This window comes from Amblyomma mixtum, chromosome 1 (genome assembly GCF_055824585.1).
Source record: "Amblyomma mixtum isolate Tamu chromosome 1, ASM5582458v1, whole genome shotgun sequence".
Taxonomy (NCBI): Eukaryota; Metazoa; Arthropoda; class Arachnida; order Ixodida; family Ixodidae; genus Amblyomma; species Amblyomma mixtum.
Window position 1 is genome coordinate 64,703,941 of NC_143012.1, and position 19,467 is coordinate 64,723,407.

The 19,467-nt window shown below is 47.7% G+C and overlaps 1 protein-coding gene across 2 annotated transcripts in view; it reads right to left on the bottom strand.

The window, feature by feature from the left end:
- Positions 1 to 2,677: 2,677 nt before the first annotated feature.
- LOC149366523 (uncharacterized) overlaps positions 2,678 to 19,467 on the bottom strand; it is a 63,457-nt gene continuing 46,667 nt past the window's right edge. For both annotated transcript variants that reach the window (XM_089551243.1, XM_089551235.1), the window contains 3 exons: positions 17,338 to 17,396; positions 16,176 to 16,241; positions 2,678 to 2,934 (listed from right to left, as the gene is read on the bottom strand). In XM_089551243.1, coding sequence (XP_089407369.1) covers positions 2,759 to 2,934; positions 16,176 to 16,241; positions 17,338 to 17,396 — 301 coding nt within the window. In that variant the 3' untranslated portion in view covers positions 2,678 to 2,758. The remainder of the gene's footprint in view (positions 2,935 to 16,175; positions 16,242 to 17,337; positions 17,397 to 19,467) is intronic.

The following is a 19,467-nucleotide window of genomic DNA, read 5'->3' on the forward strand; positions in this document are numbered from 1 at the left end:
TGTTGGAGCTTGCCACAACGATAATAAAATCTGATGGCCTGAAGCGTTTTCAGAACACTGTTGCACGTACTTTCTAGCTTAGACATGCGTCCCTCCTTCATAATAAAGTAGCTATATTATTCGCTTCTTTTTTTTTTTATTTTCGTCGCCGCATATATCGAAGGTATAGGAATCCTCAAGAAATAAACCATTCGCACCTCAGTTTTTATACGTAGGGTGTATTGCTTCACAAAGACTCCTTAACGCGCATAACATATGCGTATACGGTCCAGAGAGTTTGCTCGCCCTTTTAAAACTAATTGAACACGGGAAAAACTTAACTGAACACGTAGCAAACTAAGCAGTAATCGGCATATGGTTCTTCGAGTGAACTTATTTCGCCACGGCACAAGCGATTGGCCCGCTCAAAAAAATTACGTTCTCTATTACGTTGTTCAAGTATGCGTCTATATATATTCACGCCCGACCGGAGAGTTTATAAATGCACGAAATCGGCTTCTAATTTTGATCAGGGACAACAAAGGCTGCGGTCCTTATCTTAATTTAAACGCAGATCACCTCGAGAGATTTGTCAAAAATCAGCGCAGAAAGCGAAAGCTGCGCACTGATCCGCGTGCTGACACATGATACCTAGCATGGCGTTTTGTGTTACTAAAACGTTGGGACGGAGTAAAAAAAATAGAAAAGTGAAAAGCTTGAACGCACCTAGTTCTGGCACGCATCGTAGTGTCTTTTCACAGTGGAGAGGGTAGCGCAACACTGCATCGGCATTTTACTTTTCAAACGAAGCGCAGCCGTTTTAACCCAACGCTGGGCAGCGGTTTCGTTTTCTGTACCGTGCCAACATGGAGGACTTAGTTCTCGGAGCGCCGAGAGATGGCGCTGCGCATTTCGCATATCGAGGCACGAGGCACGCGCGGGTGCCATGCCAACGCTTGTGTACCGCAAGCGCTTCGACACTACAGTCGAATGCACCCAGTGCAGAGCCTGCGGAGAGCACGACGAAACAACGAAGCACATCGTCCTACTCTGCGAGAAGCTGCCAACGCCACCGCACGAGGGCGCTACGTTTCCGCAGGCGCTGGGTTTCCGTTCTTCGAACGAGGGCTGCACAGCGGATGCGGCAAACCATGCGGCAGTTGCAGCGACGAAGCGCCGATTGACAGAGTGGTGGACGCTGGTGCGACATTAGACCAGTACTGTTTCGTCGGTATTCGCGTGTGTGTTTGCCGCTTCGCGTTTGATACTGGTGTTTTTATGTGTGTATCTATCCAGCCAGGGCACCTTTGGTAGGCGCCCGCCCGTTACAAAGGGAAGGCTACATCATCATCATCATCATCATCGTCTATTGAACACGGGAAAAACTTAACTGAACACGTAGCAAACTAAGCAGTAATCGGCATATGGTTCTTCGAGTGAACTTATTTCGCCACGGCACGAACGATTGGCCCGCTCAAAAAAAATTACCTTCTCTATTACGTTGTTCAAGTATGCGTCTATATATATTCACGCCCGACCGGAGAGTTGATAAATGCACGAAATCGGCTTCTAATTTTGATCAGAGACAACAAAGGCTGTAGTCCCTATCTTAATTTAAACGCAAATCACCTCGAGAGATTTGTCAAAAATCAGCGCAGAAAGCGAAAGCTGCGCACTGATCCGCGTGCTGAAAAATGATACCTCGCATGGCGTTTTGTGTTACTGAAACGTTGGGACGGAGTAATATAATAGAAAAGCGAAAAGCTAGAACGCACCTAGTTCTGGCACGCATCGTAGTGTATTTTCACAGTGGAGAGGGTAGCGCAACACTGCATCGGCATTTTACTCTTCAAACGAAGCGCAGCCGTTTCAACCCAACGCTGGGCAGCGGTTTCGTTTTCTGTACCGTTCCAACATGGAGGACTTAGTTCTCGGACCGCCGAGAGATGGTGCTGCGCATTTCGCATATCGTCTATTGCCGAAGGAAAGAAATCCTCAGCACAATCAACCCTAAAGACTTCGCTCCAGACTTTGCCTTGATATCATAGAGGCACCGAAAACACTGCAAAAGGAAGTCACCAGTCCTTCCCGTTCATTGCTTACATATGGAATGTGATCATACTCACGCTGCGTTGTCGGCTGCTGACCCGAAAGACGCGAGTTCGATCCCGGCTCGGCGGTCGAATTTCGATGGAGGCGAAATCCTAGAGTCCCGTGTGCTGTGCGGTGTCAGAGCACGTTAAAGAACCCCAGGTGGTCGAAATTTCCGGAGCCCTTCACTACAGCGTCTCTCATAGCCTGAGTCGCTTTGGGACGTTAAAGGCCCTTGCAACATCACAGTGTGTTGACCACGGCTGACCTGCCGCGCTTGCTTCATCGTGAAGTTTATAACTTTGTGAAGCGACAGTCGCCCTGCTTTGTTTTAGTTCAGAACTAAACGCCAGTGAGCCCTTCACTACGGGACCCCGTAGTGAAGGGCTCCGGAAATTTCGAACCCCAGGTGGTCGAAATTTCCGGAGCCCTTCACTACGGCGTCCCTCATAGCCTGAGTTGCTTTGGGACGTTAAACCCGAATAAACCAAACCAATCTATACAAACCACGCCATCACTTCTGCTTCTTCTGGTTCCCAAGCGCCCACAAGAAGCACCTGCGCTGGGTTCGGTGAAACCTCAGGCATATTCACCAGGCAACGTTATTTTAAGGTACACACAATCTTTATGAAAACAATTCCAAGGAGCAACGCTCGACCGCCTTTTATTTTTTCCTGCGGCAGATGGCTCAGGCGCACATCAGGAACCTCTCGCAAGTGCGGGTGGGCTCATCCACGTCTCGCGAGAACACGAGGCCACCCTGTGCTGCGGTGTTCAAGCTGTGGAACAGGGCCACCGCGTTGCCGCAGGTTGGCTCCTCGTCGTATATCTTGCGTACCACACGGTTCTCCTCGCTGGTGATGGCTGCGAAGCACCCGGATATATTACACGAGTGAATCCTTCTTAGTTCAAGAGTTATCTGCGAAAGGACCCTTATAAAAAAGGTCTATATACAGTCTATAGACTTCTTATAGACTCTATTGCATTCCTATAGATATTTCCTTTTGTCTATTCAAAGTCTATAGACTATGAATGATAGACTGTCTATAGATAAAACTGTACTAAAAGTGTATGGCCATAAATTTTTGATTGTCTATGGACTGTCTGTTTCATTTGTATTGCCTATAGACTGTTCTCTCTATGGACAAAACTCTATGGAAAGTCTATATGCTGTCTAAAAAGTTTTTGTAAGCTGAGTATGCAACGGCAACGGCATTACCCCCTGAGAACCACGCTAAAGTTTCACTAAATGCTAAAAAAAAAATCCCAGTGTTTTTGCAGAAAAGAAAGGTACCGAAACTTGTGTCGTTGCTTGCGTTATCGCTTGTTTTGCACCGCGCTTGAAAGTTTGTTTTGAAAGTTTGTTTCTTTTGCATAAACCATAAAATACGAACGCACAACTTCAGGGGCAGGACAAAAATTGTTTAAAGGTCACAACCACTGTTAGCTAACGCATATCATGCAGACGTCGGCAAAAATAATAAGGCTATTTAGCAGTAAACATATTCTGGCGAAGCGGATAAAGCCGGCAGTGGCGCGGCACGGAGTGCTTGCGCTAGGCCGGCGGCCATTAAATCATCTCTTGTCCATCGTTCATCACGCCTCATTCTCTTCGGCTGGCCGCCACGTAACATTTGGTGTGAGGTGCGGAGTTCATCCCCATCATGGACCTGGAGTTCCGGTGCACGCGTCAGCCGTGGTCGTCGGCCGTGAGTTCTTGGCCTCCGTCGCCTGTCTCTTCCCCAGCCGTCCAGACCCGGACCAATCTCGCCGTTGTTCCCCCGCCCCGTCCACTGCCCAGACCACTCGACACGACGAACTGAACCTGACGCACAGACCCGACCTGCCGACCCCACCGACCCGAGACGCTGCCCCCACGTGACGACACCACTCCCCTGCCCATGCCGTTCGGCGCGTCCTGGGGCCTCGGCCGTCGGCTCCTGGTGACATGCGGCCTGGAAGCTTTGCGGACTAGGAATCGTTCAGCCCTCTCTTTCATCGTGGCGGCCAGCACCGCATCACTTTTTCCTTCCTGTCCCACCATCCTCTGAAGCCCATCACAATTTTGCGCGTCTGTTTGTCACCGATCGGGACGATCGCCCGGTGGCCCCGGCTAGTGTGACGAAGAAGACGAAGCTTGCAGTGGCGCGGGACGGAGCGCTCGCGCTAGGCCAGCGGCCATTAAATCATCTCATAGCCATCTGTGAACCCGTCTCATTCCTCGGATGGCCGTCACGTAACAATAATGGAGCAGTAGGCACGGAACACAAATGAAAAACATCAAGTAGACACGTTTTATTTTTCGAATAAAACAACAAGCATGACACTAAACATTATGGACTAGGATGAATTGTCTAACAAAAGTTTTCATTGTTTTGAAAGGCACGAAGAGTAGGTGAAATTTGAATGCTAAACATCTTAACAGACTCGAAAGACACGTGTAAAAACTATACGAAGGGCAGAATCAGCGGCATGGCCCTCAGGATAATCAGTGGGGCAGCAGCCTCTGCTGAGAAGACACCCATACAACACATAATCTGGGTCCCAGGCCACGCAGGCGTAGCGGGGAACGAAACAGCAGACAGCCTAGCTCGAGGGCTTACATACCGAGCAGGCATGTCAGATGTTCTGGAGCTTCAGCTACTAGCATGCGAGGGGGGATACACAGAGACATTACAACTATACAGGGGGACTAGATTCAAGTACCCACCACCACACAAAGCCCTCACGAGGGAGGAAGCAGTCGGCTGGCGTAGGCTACAAACAAACTCCTTCCCCAACTTGTACATCTATAACAAGATGTCACCAACACAATACAGAGCACACTGCCCCTGGTGCGGCTACACACCCACACTATACCACATCACATGGGAGTGCGAACGAAATAAAGCATTCCACCAACACGAATTCCCGAGTGCGGAGCAATGGGAGAGAGGCGGCTCACCAGCAGCGAGCTCGCGGCCCAAAGGGCCTTAGTGCGGCACGCTACTGATGCAGCGCGACTCAGTGGAGCCCTGGACTAGGGGCCCAACCTTGCTGAAGAGAAGCCTCAAGTCGCCGGCGCCACGAAAGACGACGGAGGCTTCGAATCCGCGAATCTCTTAAAAGATCTAAATAAAAGTTTTCTACTACTACTACTACTACAATTGAGACTATTCCACCAAAAATCAGTACCCATAAATTCTAGTGCTTGTCGACCATAATCAGTGTGCATTATAAGAAGCAGGAGCTGATGTCTTATAGAAGACATGTTGGTGCGTAGTGAGTGACGAAGAAATATGGTTGTTAAATTTAATGTGTTGTGAATGATCTCAAAAATTAAGGAAGCGGTATTATACGTTACTAAGTCCTATAGTATATTTAGGATACGCAGAAGGGCAAATATTTCATCCGGTTGTTCACACTAAATATTTTGCGCGACAACTCAAACAACTCTCTTTTGAAAAGCATATAAGGGGGCCACATGTGATGAATATACGTATCCCCAATCAGATATGCCGTAATTAATATGTAAAGGAAGAAGAGCGTAATTAACAAGGACATTAACAGGGAACAAATTTAGACATTTAGAAAGTATATATAGGCCGTAAGAGGCTTTTTAATCACTTAGCGGACGTATAAATCAAATTGAAGATGATTATCTATCACAATACCCAAACATTTTGTGCTGGTAGCATGCAGAATTGGCTATTCTAAATTCCACCTGTATGCTGAGAAACCTTTTTTCCAGACAGAAACAGGATAAAACAGTTTTAGTCGAAGTAATGTTAATTCCATTCTCCATGCACCATTTATATATATATTGTAATACTTGATTTACTTTTCTCTTCACAGCACATTCATCGTGATCTGCTAATACTAGAGTCGTATCATCGGCATATGACACAGTTTGGACATAAGTTGAGAAGGCAAATTATTGCATGCAGCGCACATCTGCCACTACCGCCACGTAGCTTAAAGCACGATTGAGATGTCCACTGTTCCAAGAGGGCAGTTATGCGCCTTCGCTCTGGTTCAGGTGTCCACCGAGATGTGTGAGACAGATACTGCGCATTTCCTTTCCTCAAAAACCAATTTAAAAATTTTACCCTCTGCTTTCCAAGCCCCCGCTTTATCGGTTTCCCAGCTGTGGGAGACAGATATTGCGCATTTCATTTCCTGAAAAAAATTTCCGAAGACACTTTGGAAATTCTTAAGTGTGCTTGGAGAAAGCCTTGTGGTCAACCCACTGCCGCTTCCCCGAAGCACTTGGCGCGGAATCACTGGGCCGCTTCGGAGGCATGGGTCTCACTTACTCGACTGCAACGAGATGTCTGGCTATAGTGAACTATACGTCTGGCGAAGGAGCGGCCATGCAGCGCCCATTAAAGCCCCTGCGCCCACCGCCGATGCGCGCGCGCTCGTTCTACCGCTACTGTGTGACGTCACGGTTGCTATGCAGAGCTGCGCCCCCCCACCGGCGCGCCGGTTCCTGAGGAGGGGAGGAGGTTGCGCTTTTCCTTTCTCCTTTCCAAACTGTAAAGCCCCTCAATAAACTAAAAGTAACGACATCTCGTCCCTCCTCCTCCTATGTCGGCGCTCCTTCTCTCGGCTCCTCCCGGGCGCCGACGGTGGCGGCACCTAGGCCGGGTGATCGCTAGCAGACGCTCCCAACGCTCGCCCTTTGGCGCGCAGTAGACCGCGCGCGCGTTTTCTGCCTTGGCCCCGCTTGAAATGAGATCATGGAATGGGAGATTTAAAAAAATTAGTTACTCGAATAACTGCCCCCAGCAGCGTTGAATTCATTTATCGAAACTTTCTGTACTGCGATTGATTTGATTCGGCGCTAGCGGTGGAGGTACCGTGCACGGCCGACAATATCCTCAGAGTGTTGTTTCTCAACGGTAGCGCTTTGTCGCGTAGTGGACCGCGCGCTCGAATCGTTTGCATTTTCTGCCTTCGATTCAGCCGCAATGCGATCATGGTATGGGAGATTACAAAAATTATACGTATACTCAAACAACTGCCCCGACCCATGTTTCACTGCTTTATCGGAACTTTTTGTACTGTGATCGCTTTGATTGCGGTGCACAGGGTGGAAATAGCATGCACGAGGGAGCTCGCGGCACCGCAGTGAACATCCTCGGAATGCTGTTTTTCGACCGGCGTCTTTTGCCCAATCTTAATCAAGAATTACCTCGGCCAATAGGAAGTGGCACGGCATACGACTAGACGTGCGGCCTAGGCTTTATATGAACGAATGGCGATGTAATGCTGCCATAATATATTATTCTCTCAAAAGCGCGTTTCCTCGAGCAGTCGGTTCTGCCTAGGCGCCTACTCGTCTCAGTTTCAATTTTTTTTAGAGCAGGAAAGCATACAGATTATTTCGGAGTTACTATATATCTCGGAAACGCGCAAGCTAACGTTAAAAGGAACCGACAGACGGTGGTCCCTTACTGTTTCTTTGTAAATACCTAGGTGAATACGAATTTTCATGTAGGATGAATTTTGTGGGTTCAGTAACAGAAATCAAAAAGGGCTTTTGACCGCTGCATCGCGCGCAGCTATAGTGCTGCACGACTCATTAGAATGTTGTTTAAGTGATTGTCATCTTTGGTCAGCGTACGCAGTAATAGCTTATAAGAGGACATTGTCTTCAATCGTGTTATTGCTATGCACAATGCGCAGCAGTCTGGACTGCCGCAGTCAATTAATCGCTTTAGGTCGAAGCAGCGCGAAAAAAATTCAAGCTGAAAAACAAAAACTCGAATTCACTCAGTCCTGTTCGAAGCAAAACGTTCGGAAGTTGCTTCACGCGAAAATTGAAAACACAAAAAAATGTATGCAACTATGTTTGACGGTGGTCCTCGCATGCATTCTCAAGTATTATCCACACAGATACCAAGTATTCAAGTGATAGTTCGGTTACTATGCCTACGCACAGTAACGACCGATTTTGGTATGAGCCGTGCCAGAACAAATACGGTCAGCAGTGCGCGCGGCATGGATGCTAGTCCTGCACCACGAGCAACATGAACAGCGGGGGCTTCAACAGCGAGAACCGCCCCTTTGGTATCGAGTTCGTCAGCGAAGAGTCCAACTGCAACAAAACAAATACGTCCAGCGATGCGCGCAACATGAAAGCTAGACCTGCACCGCGAGCAGCGTAAACAGCGGAGTTCAAACAACGTGAAACGCAAGTTTTCAGTCGAGCCCGCGAACGAGTCCGACCACAACAAAAGAAATACGCCACGTAATGCGCGCTACATCAATGCTACGCCTGCAGAGTCTAGCCGAGCCATCAGTGTGAACGACGGGGTTTAGACAACGAAAAGCAAGGCTTTCGTAGCCCGCGAGCGAACGAATCCATCTACAACCGTGCCAAACGGCATTAACTGCGCAGAAAGACAGCAGTCGCTCGCGCTTCACACCAAATCCTCCGAAAAAAACGCGCCTGACAACTGAAAAGTGGCACTCGCTTCGCCTGCTCATTAACACTGCTTTCCGGGCCGATCCTATGGAGCCAAACCTTTCGGCGAGCCGCATTGCATTTTGCGGACGGAATGACGTAAAACCTTTCCCACTGCCTCCTCGGTTGTTGCACCCACAAGCGCAACAAAAGCCCGGCGTCGCCGCAGAATGTAGACACCATCAAAGCTGGGGAACGCTTCCGCCAAAACTGTGTTGCACCGAAAGGAAACGAAGCGCGATTACCCCCGACACCCCGACAATGGCGCCGGCGTCTGCTGCGGAGCCAAAAAGCGCGCGCTAACACGTGACCACTGCGCCTCAGCCAATGAGAGGCTCGATTCTCCGCCGGCGCGCTAGGAGAGGAGGAGTGTCGGAAAGTTCAAAGCTTTTCGCTACTTTTGCTTCATTGAGGGGCTTTAGTCCACTGCTGGTTACAACTGACAACGGTGACGGCAACGGCGGCGGCGGCGACGCCGCGAAAAGCAGAAACGGGCGGGTGCCTAGAGTTTCTGCATATTAGCATATACGGTAACTCTAAGGGCACCTCGTTGCCAGCGCCGCCGTTCAGGGTGGAGACAACATCGCGGGCGCCGCCATATTGAATCACACGGGATCAGCTGCGCTAGCGTGTGTAACGGCGCCCCTCTTGCTCTCGGCGGGCGTGAGAGTGCTTTTGACTAGAACAGTCTTTTTCATCAACATCACCCTGCGTATCTTTTCACTCATAACAGCCATTTTAACATCCGAGGGTCGAAGACGTAATTGCATGACTTAATTTTACAGCCCCAGGTGCTCGAGCTTGAACATTTACTGTTCCGTCTGCTGGTTTGAAAAACGCGCTAATATTTTAAAGATCTGTTGCCAGGCAGGTGCTGCTGCTCCATGCGGGTAGAAGCAATTGCTGCCTCTTTTTTTTCCACGATATTTTGGATTTTTATTCCCGCGTTCTGTTAACGCCCGCGTGTCGTCAGCCGCCCGAGCGCTGCGGCTGTTTCCGTTTCTTCTGCTCGCAAAAACTGCTGTCTGTCTGTTTTCTAATCTTTCAAAAGGTAACTGCGAGTTGCTCGCCCGTTTATTTCTCACAAGGGCGCAATTACATCTGCTTATAGGGCGGGCGCTGGTATATACAAATGATGCCGCCGTATACCTACGTTGCCACTGCTCCTGCGTTTTCTTTTTCGAGGCCAAAGAAAACGAATCGCCCCTCGTTGGCGACAGCATGAAGGATTACTGGAAGTTTCTCACTCGTTTCATTTTTATGAGGGGCGCACAACCACCGAATGTCCTTGCGTGCGCTCGCATGCACACATCGCTTGCGCCATGGACATGCGCACCGGTTGCTCTCCTGCGATTCCTCAGTTTGTGAAACACAATTCTACACATATTTTGTCATATTTATTTGATTCAAGCCAATCGGTATTCATTAATAAACCATGCATGTAAACCTGCTCAAAAAATGGTGGATTTTAGTCATTAAAACACTGCAGTAATACTGAATTTTTTTCGAAAAATATCGACCATAGAGGGTTTTGTTTAAAAAAACGCGGTTTTTAACGTTGGCTATCCGTGTATTTCCTATTCTTTCTACAAAATTGTGTGCTCATGGGTTAGGCTGCTCGAAAAATAGCTCCTACCTAAAAGTTGAACTTTATTACTGATGAAGACAAATATGTAACACAGCTTGTCAGCCTACCCTGTTGCAGAGGGTACAGAGAACAAAACAAAATACAATGTAAATTATTCATTCAATGCCAACTGTAATTGCAGGTCATGAAAAAAACACGAACTACAATATAAGTAAGCAAGACATTGCGACAAAAAAGTGGGGCATGTACCGTGGGGTGTAACCTTAAATAAAAACATAAAAGCAAAGCATGAAAAAAGGTTGAAACCACGAAATAAATCAGCAAGACCTAAGGGAAAAAATGCTGTTGTGCACAGTGGTGTGACCTTCGCCGCAAGCATGAAAACAAAGTAATAAAAAAAAACAGATGCAAACCACGAATTAGCAGAACGAGACAGAGTGGTAAAAAAGCACAATGAGGTATAACATTTAAAGCAATGTACTCTAGGGCAAATTGACGCCAGCCACAGTCTTGCTGCCATAACCGTCGTCTGAATCGTCAGGCTCGCTTAACCAGCGGAGGTAGATACGCAGTCGCATGACAACCAAACGGCATATCAGTTTTCTCATAACGCTTGGGTGGTCAGTGCACTCGCTCGGTGGCAGAGAAACTGATCGCTCAATAAGACTCGTCAACGTCTTGATTGGGTGACTCAAACGACAAATATCATTTTCTTCTGAAAATTTTTTAAAGGCACATTCACAGTAAGAAACAAAGTGCAGTACAGCACGGCTCACGTACACCAGGTTCCTAGAACCTTGATTGTACTCCTTGAGCTGCACAAGAGCATGCTCATCGGAAGCCTCATCAGCAGTGAGGGCCTTAGTACAGGTAGAGCATGGTTTGTTTGTAGAGACGAAAGGCTTCACCAAATACCCTGCCAAGTGAGCAACGATGTCACTTTCTACAGGAGACAATGGCTCAACCTCTGTGCAGTCATCATTGTACAAGAGTTCTTGGAATTCTTTCTGCATTTCTTGAATCTCTGCAGAAAAGAAATCCACCAAGTAGTTGCTGTCGTCAGCTTCATAACCAGAGTTCTTAGGTACCTTCAGGAACTGGCTGACTGATACACAATTCTGAGGGCATTTTTGACATCATATGCACTGGGCACGGGCAAAATCATCCGGATCACCGAAAACAAGTTCTCCAGACAATCTTGGGCCAACCGTCCTGTCAAGAGGAATGCGTAGCCATATTTTTTTAGCAGAAAATCTTGAAGTTCAAGCACTGCAGCAGTGGACATTAGCACACCTGCCTGGCATGGTTTCCACACCTTTTTGATGCCAATGCCTAAGCCCTCGATGACTTCGACGGCGAGATTCAGCGTTGAAATAGCCTCTTCATATTTACTTTCATTTGATAAGCTCAGAGCAACAACAGGGTGCCGTGCAGTCATGACTGTGTACCACTTGAAAATTACTTCACAAAACCAAGCTGTTGTTCCAGCCTCGGGCGGCAGCCCCTTAAGCTCCACAAAGTACCTGATAGCTGCAGGTGTTTCCCGGAATAACTGGACAGCTATCCCCACTTTCATCTTTGTGAAGTGGCCGTTCGAAATGTGCAGCGTACTTAGGTTAGGTGCCACCTTCAGTTGTTCTGTGTCCATCTTAAGCAGTTCTTCTACGCACTCAATCGACACATCACTGCTTGGTAAATTGTACTTGGCGACTATCTCTTCACTGAGTTTCATCGGATCTTTTCGCACGAGATGCCCTCTGATATTTTTTAGTACATGAGAAGGATCCGGCATAAAAAACAATGACATAGAATTGTCACATGGATGGGGAACAGTGCACGTAGTGACAGAATAGCAGGAGCTTGATAGGTTCAAGCTTCGCCACATAGCACGATTTGAACTCCCCATGTCACATGTCACGCACAGCACACGCAAAGAAATTTCTGTGCAAAGGTTAATTGAATGGAAGACAAAGTCTCTCAGCTTGTCTCCATTCACAAAAGCACCTGTGTAGTGGTAAGCAATTACCTGCTTCCAGCGCGTGTTTAGGCCACCAACCATGAAGACGAGTACATGGTTTGCTGCTCGATCGGTTTCAGGGAGCGTCACTTTGCCAAGGAAGCCGTCACCACTTCGGTCTAGCTCGACACCCTTCCGAATGTCCATTTCATCCAGAAATATGACGCAGTCTTTTTCAATGTTTGACATTGCGGCCACTTTCACTTTCATCATATTTATTATCTCAGTCAAGACTCCGGGCTTGAATGACAGGTGCTGTAGTTGTCTGCAAAGCGTTCTTCGTGAGTGAAGAGGGTTACCCTGTTCTAAGAGTAAATCGTAACGTGCAGAGCCACAAGCAAATTTTAGGTGCAGCGCTTTCTTTACGGTTTCTGCACTCCATGCACTACCCTTCCGGCTTTTTCTCTGCAAGGCAGCCTTCTGGTCCTCATTTAAGCAGCTCAAATTTTTGGTCACTGTAGAGAGATCTTTTTCCAGTCGCTTTATTTTTCTGGTAGTGGTCTTCAACTTCTTTTTCGCTGATGACAAGCTTTCATGCAATTCAGAATTTTTCTTTTTCATGTCCTGCAGGGCCTTTCGTAGCTCACGTGCAGAAAACGAAACAGTACTTTCATTGCTCTCATGTCCAACTGCATTGTCTTCGAAAGAAGAGGTGCTATCTTCACTGAGCTCTGCGGGATCGTAATGGTCAGCTTCTGCAGGAACAGTTGAGGACGAGCTGGTGCCTTCCTCGCTAGCAGATCCACATTTTGCAGGCCGTCTCGTGGGGACTTTTCTTCGCTTAGGTTGAGCTGAATTAATAAAAAAAATTAATGCTTCTTTTAGTCACTGGAAAGCGCGGAAATAATACACTCCAGTACAATTATTACTCACGTCTAAAGTCGAACAGCCTCGGAACAGCTGTAGACTTTAACAGGCGGCGTCCATCCTGTCGATTACTCTCAAACTGGATCCCCTCCAAAGTGCCGCTAAAAAAGAGACGAAATGCGATTATTCACGTTTGTTTAGACTGATACAAGCAATTACTTGTAGCAGTTAATAACCAGCTATTTAAGGCGCTTAAAAGAAAATTTTCATAAAACTGCTGCTGTATTACTGAGCCTCGCACATTTCCAAGCAATGCACAGGCTACGACGGACGCCGAGCCAGAAAACCCAGGAAAAAGTTCAGTCCCATAATGGTTTGGTTTGGTTTGGTTTATGGGGTTTAATTCTTAATTCCAAAGAAATTCTAGCCGCCGCGGCCGGGATCGAACCCGCGTCTTTTGGGTCAGCAGCCGAGCACCATAACTGCTGAGCCACCGCGGCGGCAGTCCCATAATGTGTGTTAACTGCGCGTTTACATGAGCGCATCATGCTTAGTCATTTAGCTCCGTCACAGAATAGCAGCCACAATCGGGAATGAACATGCAACAATAAAATCGGCTTACGAATAGCGTAGTGCAAATATACCCGGAAACATAACATCGGCTACATCCGTTACGAATAGTACGGTGGAAACATATACATATGTAAAAAACATCTGCTTTACACTTTCGCACGAGAGCCGCATGGCACCTACTGAGAGCTCACAAAAAATCTTAGTGCTTCGAGTGGCACTAACACAACAGCCGCGCTCTCCAGACGAGGCACTGCGTTCCTTCAGACGAAAATAACGAACTCTTATCCCGTGTTTTGGTCATTTTCGTTTCACGCAGAAGTTAAATCTGCTGTCTTAACACAAGTTATGTCAACTTCTCTGCAAAAGAAACACCAGTGCTTCCCGTAAAAATAAAAAAAACAGGTGTGCGACATTGCCATTGTTTACTAATGTTAGACCGCGAGCAAAAATCATTCTCGTCCGACTATACAAAATTCAGGAGGCACTTTGACTGTCTAAAGTGGGTAGAGGCGGAAGCGTCTTCCGCACCACCTTCGCTGTTTCTGTGGCACCGGTGGCGTCACATATAATTGACTACTAATTACTAAAGTCCATGGTAGAGAGAGGGTGCGGTAGATGGTCCTTGGCGATCACAAAATGAACAAGGGAGGGGAAAACCTCAGTTTGCTAGAGCCAACGTTTCGACAAGGGGACTTGTCTTCGTCCCAGACGAAGACAAGTCCCCTTGTCGAAACGTTGGCTCTAGCAAACTGAGGTTTTCCCCTCCCTTGTTCATTTTGTGATTACTAATTACTAAGTGATGACAAATCACTAATTAATGGTTAATTACTGATTAATGCCTGAATACTAATTAACTGCTAATTAATTACGCTTAAGCTTCGCCTTTAGGAGTGGAACGCGACAACGCGTTGTAGCGCTGCCAGGGAGTCCACGGAACATCACCCGTTCAGCGCGATGCCTTGCCCTTTGAACGCAACGCTTTTTGAGGGAAGGAAATGGCGCAGTAATTCTCTGTCATCTCGGGGGACACCTGAACCGCACCGTAGAGGAAGGGAGGAAGTGGGAGTGAAAGAAGATAGATAAAGAGGAGCCGTAATGAAGAAAATGAACATTGTATTTGAGGAAAGGAAATTACGCAGTAACTGTCTCACAAAATTCAGGGGGGGGGGGCACTTTTTTGACCTAAAGTGTGGTCACTGATGCCCCTAAGAGTGGAACACGACAGCGTCTTGCAACGCTGTCAAGGAGTCCATAGAACGCCATCGCCCATTCGGTTCTACGCCTCGCTCGTCAGTAAATTGGTTTTTGAGGAAAGGAAATGTATCTGTCTCTCATTTGTCGGTGGACACCTAAACCTCGCGGGAAGGGAATGGAGGAGGATGAGAGTGAGTGAAGACACCGTATTCACTAGACGCGCCTTTGTTCATTCCAAACCATCGAGCAGGCATGGCGGAGTGGATAGCATGCTCGTCTCTCACGCCGAAGACCGGGGTTCGATTCCTGAGCTCGACCAATTTCTTAATCAGTTTTATTCATTTATATGACCTGACTAGTAAAGCTAATTAGGCTAATTGGGTAATTAAGCAATTAACTAAGCTCAGTCCCACTTAATTGGAGCATCACTATACGGTCCCTTCAAGTGGTTGCATGGTTACTAGCCAAAGTACAACTGGCCCCGTTTGAAATTCGCGCACTGTGACGTCACGACCGTTTCCACCAATTGAAAAGCGTGACATTTTCTGTCGACAACTGCTGCTTACAACGATGAGACATTAAAGGCTTCCGCCTTAATATCAGAGCACGACTGCCGTAGAAAAGCAAAGTTCAAAACAAAAAAAACGCCCTTGCGTATGCCCGTATTACCTATCGCTACCTACGCGGCAACGGCCCACAGGAGTATATTTTATTTCACTGGAAAATACGGATAGATATAACTAAACTGTCTTGCAACTTACCTCGCAGATATATGAGCTGTCAGTTGCTTTCCACTGATCCCGCTTTACTTGAGCTTCCCATTTTTTCCTTCGCTCGGAGTCTCGGGGGAAGCGAAAACAGCGTAGTCCTTTACGCGTTGACCCGGTGCACATGGACACACAACAACCCGTCATGCTGCCTCGGTGGACTTGACAAGCTCCTTAGTCATGCGGTAGAGCACTGTCAAACAAATAAAGCCACCAGCGATCATCCGCAGCCACTGGGTCTCGAAAAACGGAAGCTCAGCTGCTTGCACCAAGCAACTGAGACCAGCCCGACCGACCGCTGTGATTCAAAATGGCGCCGCAGGGAGAGAGAGGCGGCGTTGGAGCGGTCAAAGGATGGCACCACCCTGAACGGCGGCGCTGGCATCGAGGCACCCTAAGCTGCGCTCTAAAACAGCGCCGCGCGGACGCCTCTCGCCAGCGCGCGTCGTAAAACAGAAGAGAAGGAAACCCCGGAGAGCGACTGGCCTTGTTTGTGTGGCTGCCCCCTCCACCACCGCTCGCCGGCGCGACGCCAAGGGGATTGCGTCAGCCATGATTGAATTGCTCGAGGCAAGCCTATCGTCACGGGTATTGATATAAATGTTTCAACATGAAATTAGCACAAACGAAGGTTCCTCAGCCATGTCTGCCGCTGTTACACTGATGTACTTGTTCAAAATTTAAAAACTTCAGATGTGTGCCACTTACTCAGCACCAGGTAGTAGGCCAATCCGTTATACGGTTCCATCACCACGTCCATGAGCTTGTTGAAGCCTGAAATGAAGTGCCATAAACCCGCACGTTTCAGCAGCGTCCCATCTGGCGTGAGAAGAAACTGAAGCGATTCTACCAAGTGTCCGTTTCGTCAAAAGTATTCACTGGTATTACACGTGTGATTGGAGCAGAGTTAGGACATTGTTGGCCTCTATCGACGCTCCACTGGAACATTACTTTCATTTTAGAGCTTCATAACCTTACGTGAGGCCCCCTTACAGCGAATTACCTATGGAGGAAGCAAGCATACTCTGAAAGCTACCCGTACCCGCCCTCACGTACGGAACTGATGACGTAAGGTGCTGTTAACAGTAACTGGAAGGAAATATTAGCGAAAGAATTTAGTCTAATAGCCCTCATGTCGTGCAACCTCGAATAGATATATACAGCCTAATTGTGATTGAGCGAATTACACTATGCACCAATCAATCGCCACCACTGCGCTCTGGATTGAAAGAAATCATTTCTTTTTTGACAGAGTCGATTTGCATTTCCTTTTGACGGCGGCTGTACGTTTCGGTTCGAGGGAACCCGTCATAAGTTTTACGCGAACGCCTTCATTCAATAAAAGATAGGTAATCCTTCATACAAGCGCTACTGAACAGACGCGTGCACACTTTCCGCCAGTTTTTTTTTACTAAACGTGAGAAATCTAAGCAAACAAGCGTAAAATGGGATGTTGCCTAGCAACAATGGCACTCTAGCATTCGCCCACGCTGCTGTTGTCTTCCGTCTGCGTTCATTCCGCGCACGCGTCACGCCGCCTGTTAGCAACCAGCGAAAGTGCGCAAGCGCAAGCGAGGAGTGAGCTGAAGCACACGTCCAAGGGCCAGGAGTGATAAAATGATTCATCAAGGCAACTTCCAGCTGCCTTACACTGAGGAAGCTCCAAAAAAGTCTTCACTGAGGACTTTTCAGTATAAGCAAGCTTTCACTGTGACATAAGGCGGTCTGAGCACAACGAATACTCCTTACTGAGATCAAGAAGGTTTCAGAGTTTGGGCCTTACTAGATATGCGCTAACGGTGGAAAAGTTTTCTTCAATTTAATCAAGTGCCTATTTTGTAAATTATTACAGGAAATGTTTGAGTCTTACCTTGCCCCGCTAGCAGCAAAGAGTCACTTGCATCGTCGTATGAGTATGTGAGCTGGGCTCTGGAATCAAAAGAAAATAACAACTGGAGGTAAGACAATGTGTATCACTCGGTTTCGCGTGAAAAACCGCAAGTGGCCTGGCTAAGATGTTGCACTCGCTAAGAAGTCATCATCATCATCATCAGCCTGACTACACCCACTGCAGGGCAAAGGCCTCTCCCATGTATCTCCAATTAACCCTGTCCTTTGTCAGTTGCCGCCACTGTATCCCCGCAAACTTCTTAATCTCATCCGCCCACCTAACTTTCTGCCGTCCCCTGCTACGTTTGCTTTCTCTTGGAATCCACTCTGTTACCCTTAAGGACCAGCGGTTATCTTGCCTTCGCATTACATGCCCTGCCCAAGCCCATTTCTTCCTCTTGATTTCAAATAAGATGTCATTAACCCGCGCTTGTTCCCTCACGCACTCCGCCCTCTCCCGATCTTTTAACGTTACACCTATCATTTTTCTTTCCATAGCTCGCTGCGTTGTTCTTAACTTAAGCTGAACCCTCTTTGTTAGCCTCCACGTTTCTGCCCCATAGGTGAGTACCGGTAGGATACAGCTGTTGTATACTTTTCTCTTCAGGGATATTGGTAAGCTAACATTCATGATCTGAGAGAAGCTGCCATATGCGCTCCACCCCATTCTTATTCTTCTAGTTATTTCCCTCTCATGATCCGGATCTGCGGTCACTACCTGCCCTATGTAGACATATTCTCTAACTACTTCCAGCACCTCGCTACCAATTGCGAACTGCTGTTCCCTTGCTAGGCTGTTGAACATTACTTTGGTTTTCTGCATCTTAATTCTTAGCCCCACGGTTCTGTTCTGCCTGTCTAACTGATTGATCATGCTTTGCAGTTCTTGTCCTCAGTGGCTTAGCAAGGCAATGTCATCAGCGAATCGCAAATTACTCAGATATTCTCCATTAGCTCGTATCCCCAACTGTTCCCATTCCAGTCCCTGGAATACCTCCTGTAAGCAGGCAGTGAAGAGCATTGGCGAGATCATGTCTCCCTGCCTGACACCTTTCCGTATTGAAATTTTATGGCTGACTTTATGGAGAACTATAGTAGCTCTGCAATCGTTATAAATATCTTCCAATATTTTCACATAACACTCTTCTACGCCCTGATTCCGCAATGCCTGCATGACAGCTGAGGCTTCCACTGAGTCAAATGCTTTCTCGTAATCAATGAAGGCTATATATAGGGGTTGGTTATATTCTGCGCATTTCTCTATCACCTGATTGATAGTGTGAATTTGGTCTATTGTCGAGTATTCTTTACGAAAGCCTGCCTGATCTGGTTGACTAAAGTCCAAGGTTGTCCTGACTGTATTAGCGATTACCTTAGTAAATACCTTGTAGGCAACGGACAATAAGCTGATTGGTCTGTAATTCTTCAAGTCCTTGACGTCTCCTTTCTTATGAATTAAGATAAGGGAGTGGCTATTCTCCCGGCAGCCGTGAGAATTCCGCTCCCACAATTCTCACGGCACTCGCTTCTCATCGGCTGTGCATTGTCACGTGACCACTGCCCGGCAGCCGTGAGAATTGTGTTTGCGAATTTCTCACGGCACTCGCTTCTCATTGGCTGTGCATTGTCACGTGACTACTGCCCGACCTCATTGGCTGCGCATTGCCACGTGACCACTGCCCGATGCGGCACTGATGCACGTGCGTCGATGCGCGGATAGTTGCCCCGTCTTGCTTCGCATGTGTTGTGACCTGCAGCGTATATTTCTATCGTGCGCGGTTAAGCAGTGAACATGGCGAACGTGCCCAATTGCGGGCAGCCGCAAACGCACAGTGACGAGAGCGAAGTGGTTTTCGCAGTCGGCGACCGTTTTTCTTCGTTCTCGGAACTTGAAGACAAGGTGAATAAGTTCAGTGCCGCGAACTGCGTGCAGCTGTGGAAAAGGGACACGCGGACAATCGAAGCGGCAAAAAAGCGCGTTGGTCTTATCGCCTACAAGATGCCGGAAGCACTGAAGTATTATCAAGTGCGCTACTGCTGCATCCACGGTGGCATGAAATTTGTGAGCAGCACCAAAGGCACGCGGAAGTCATCGTAAGTACCCTGCTTT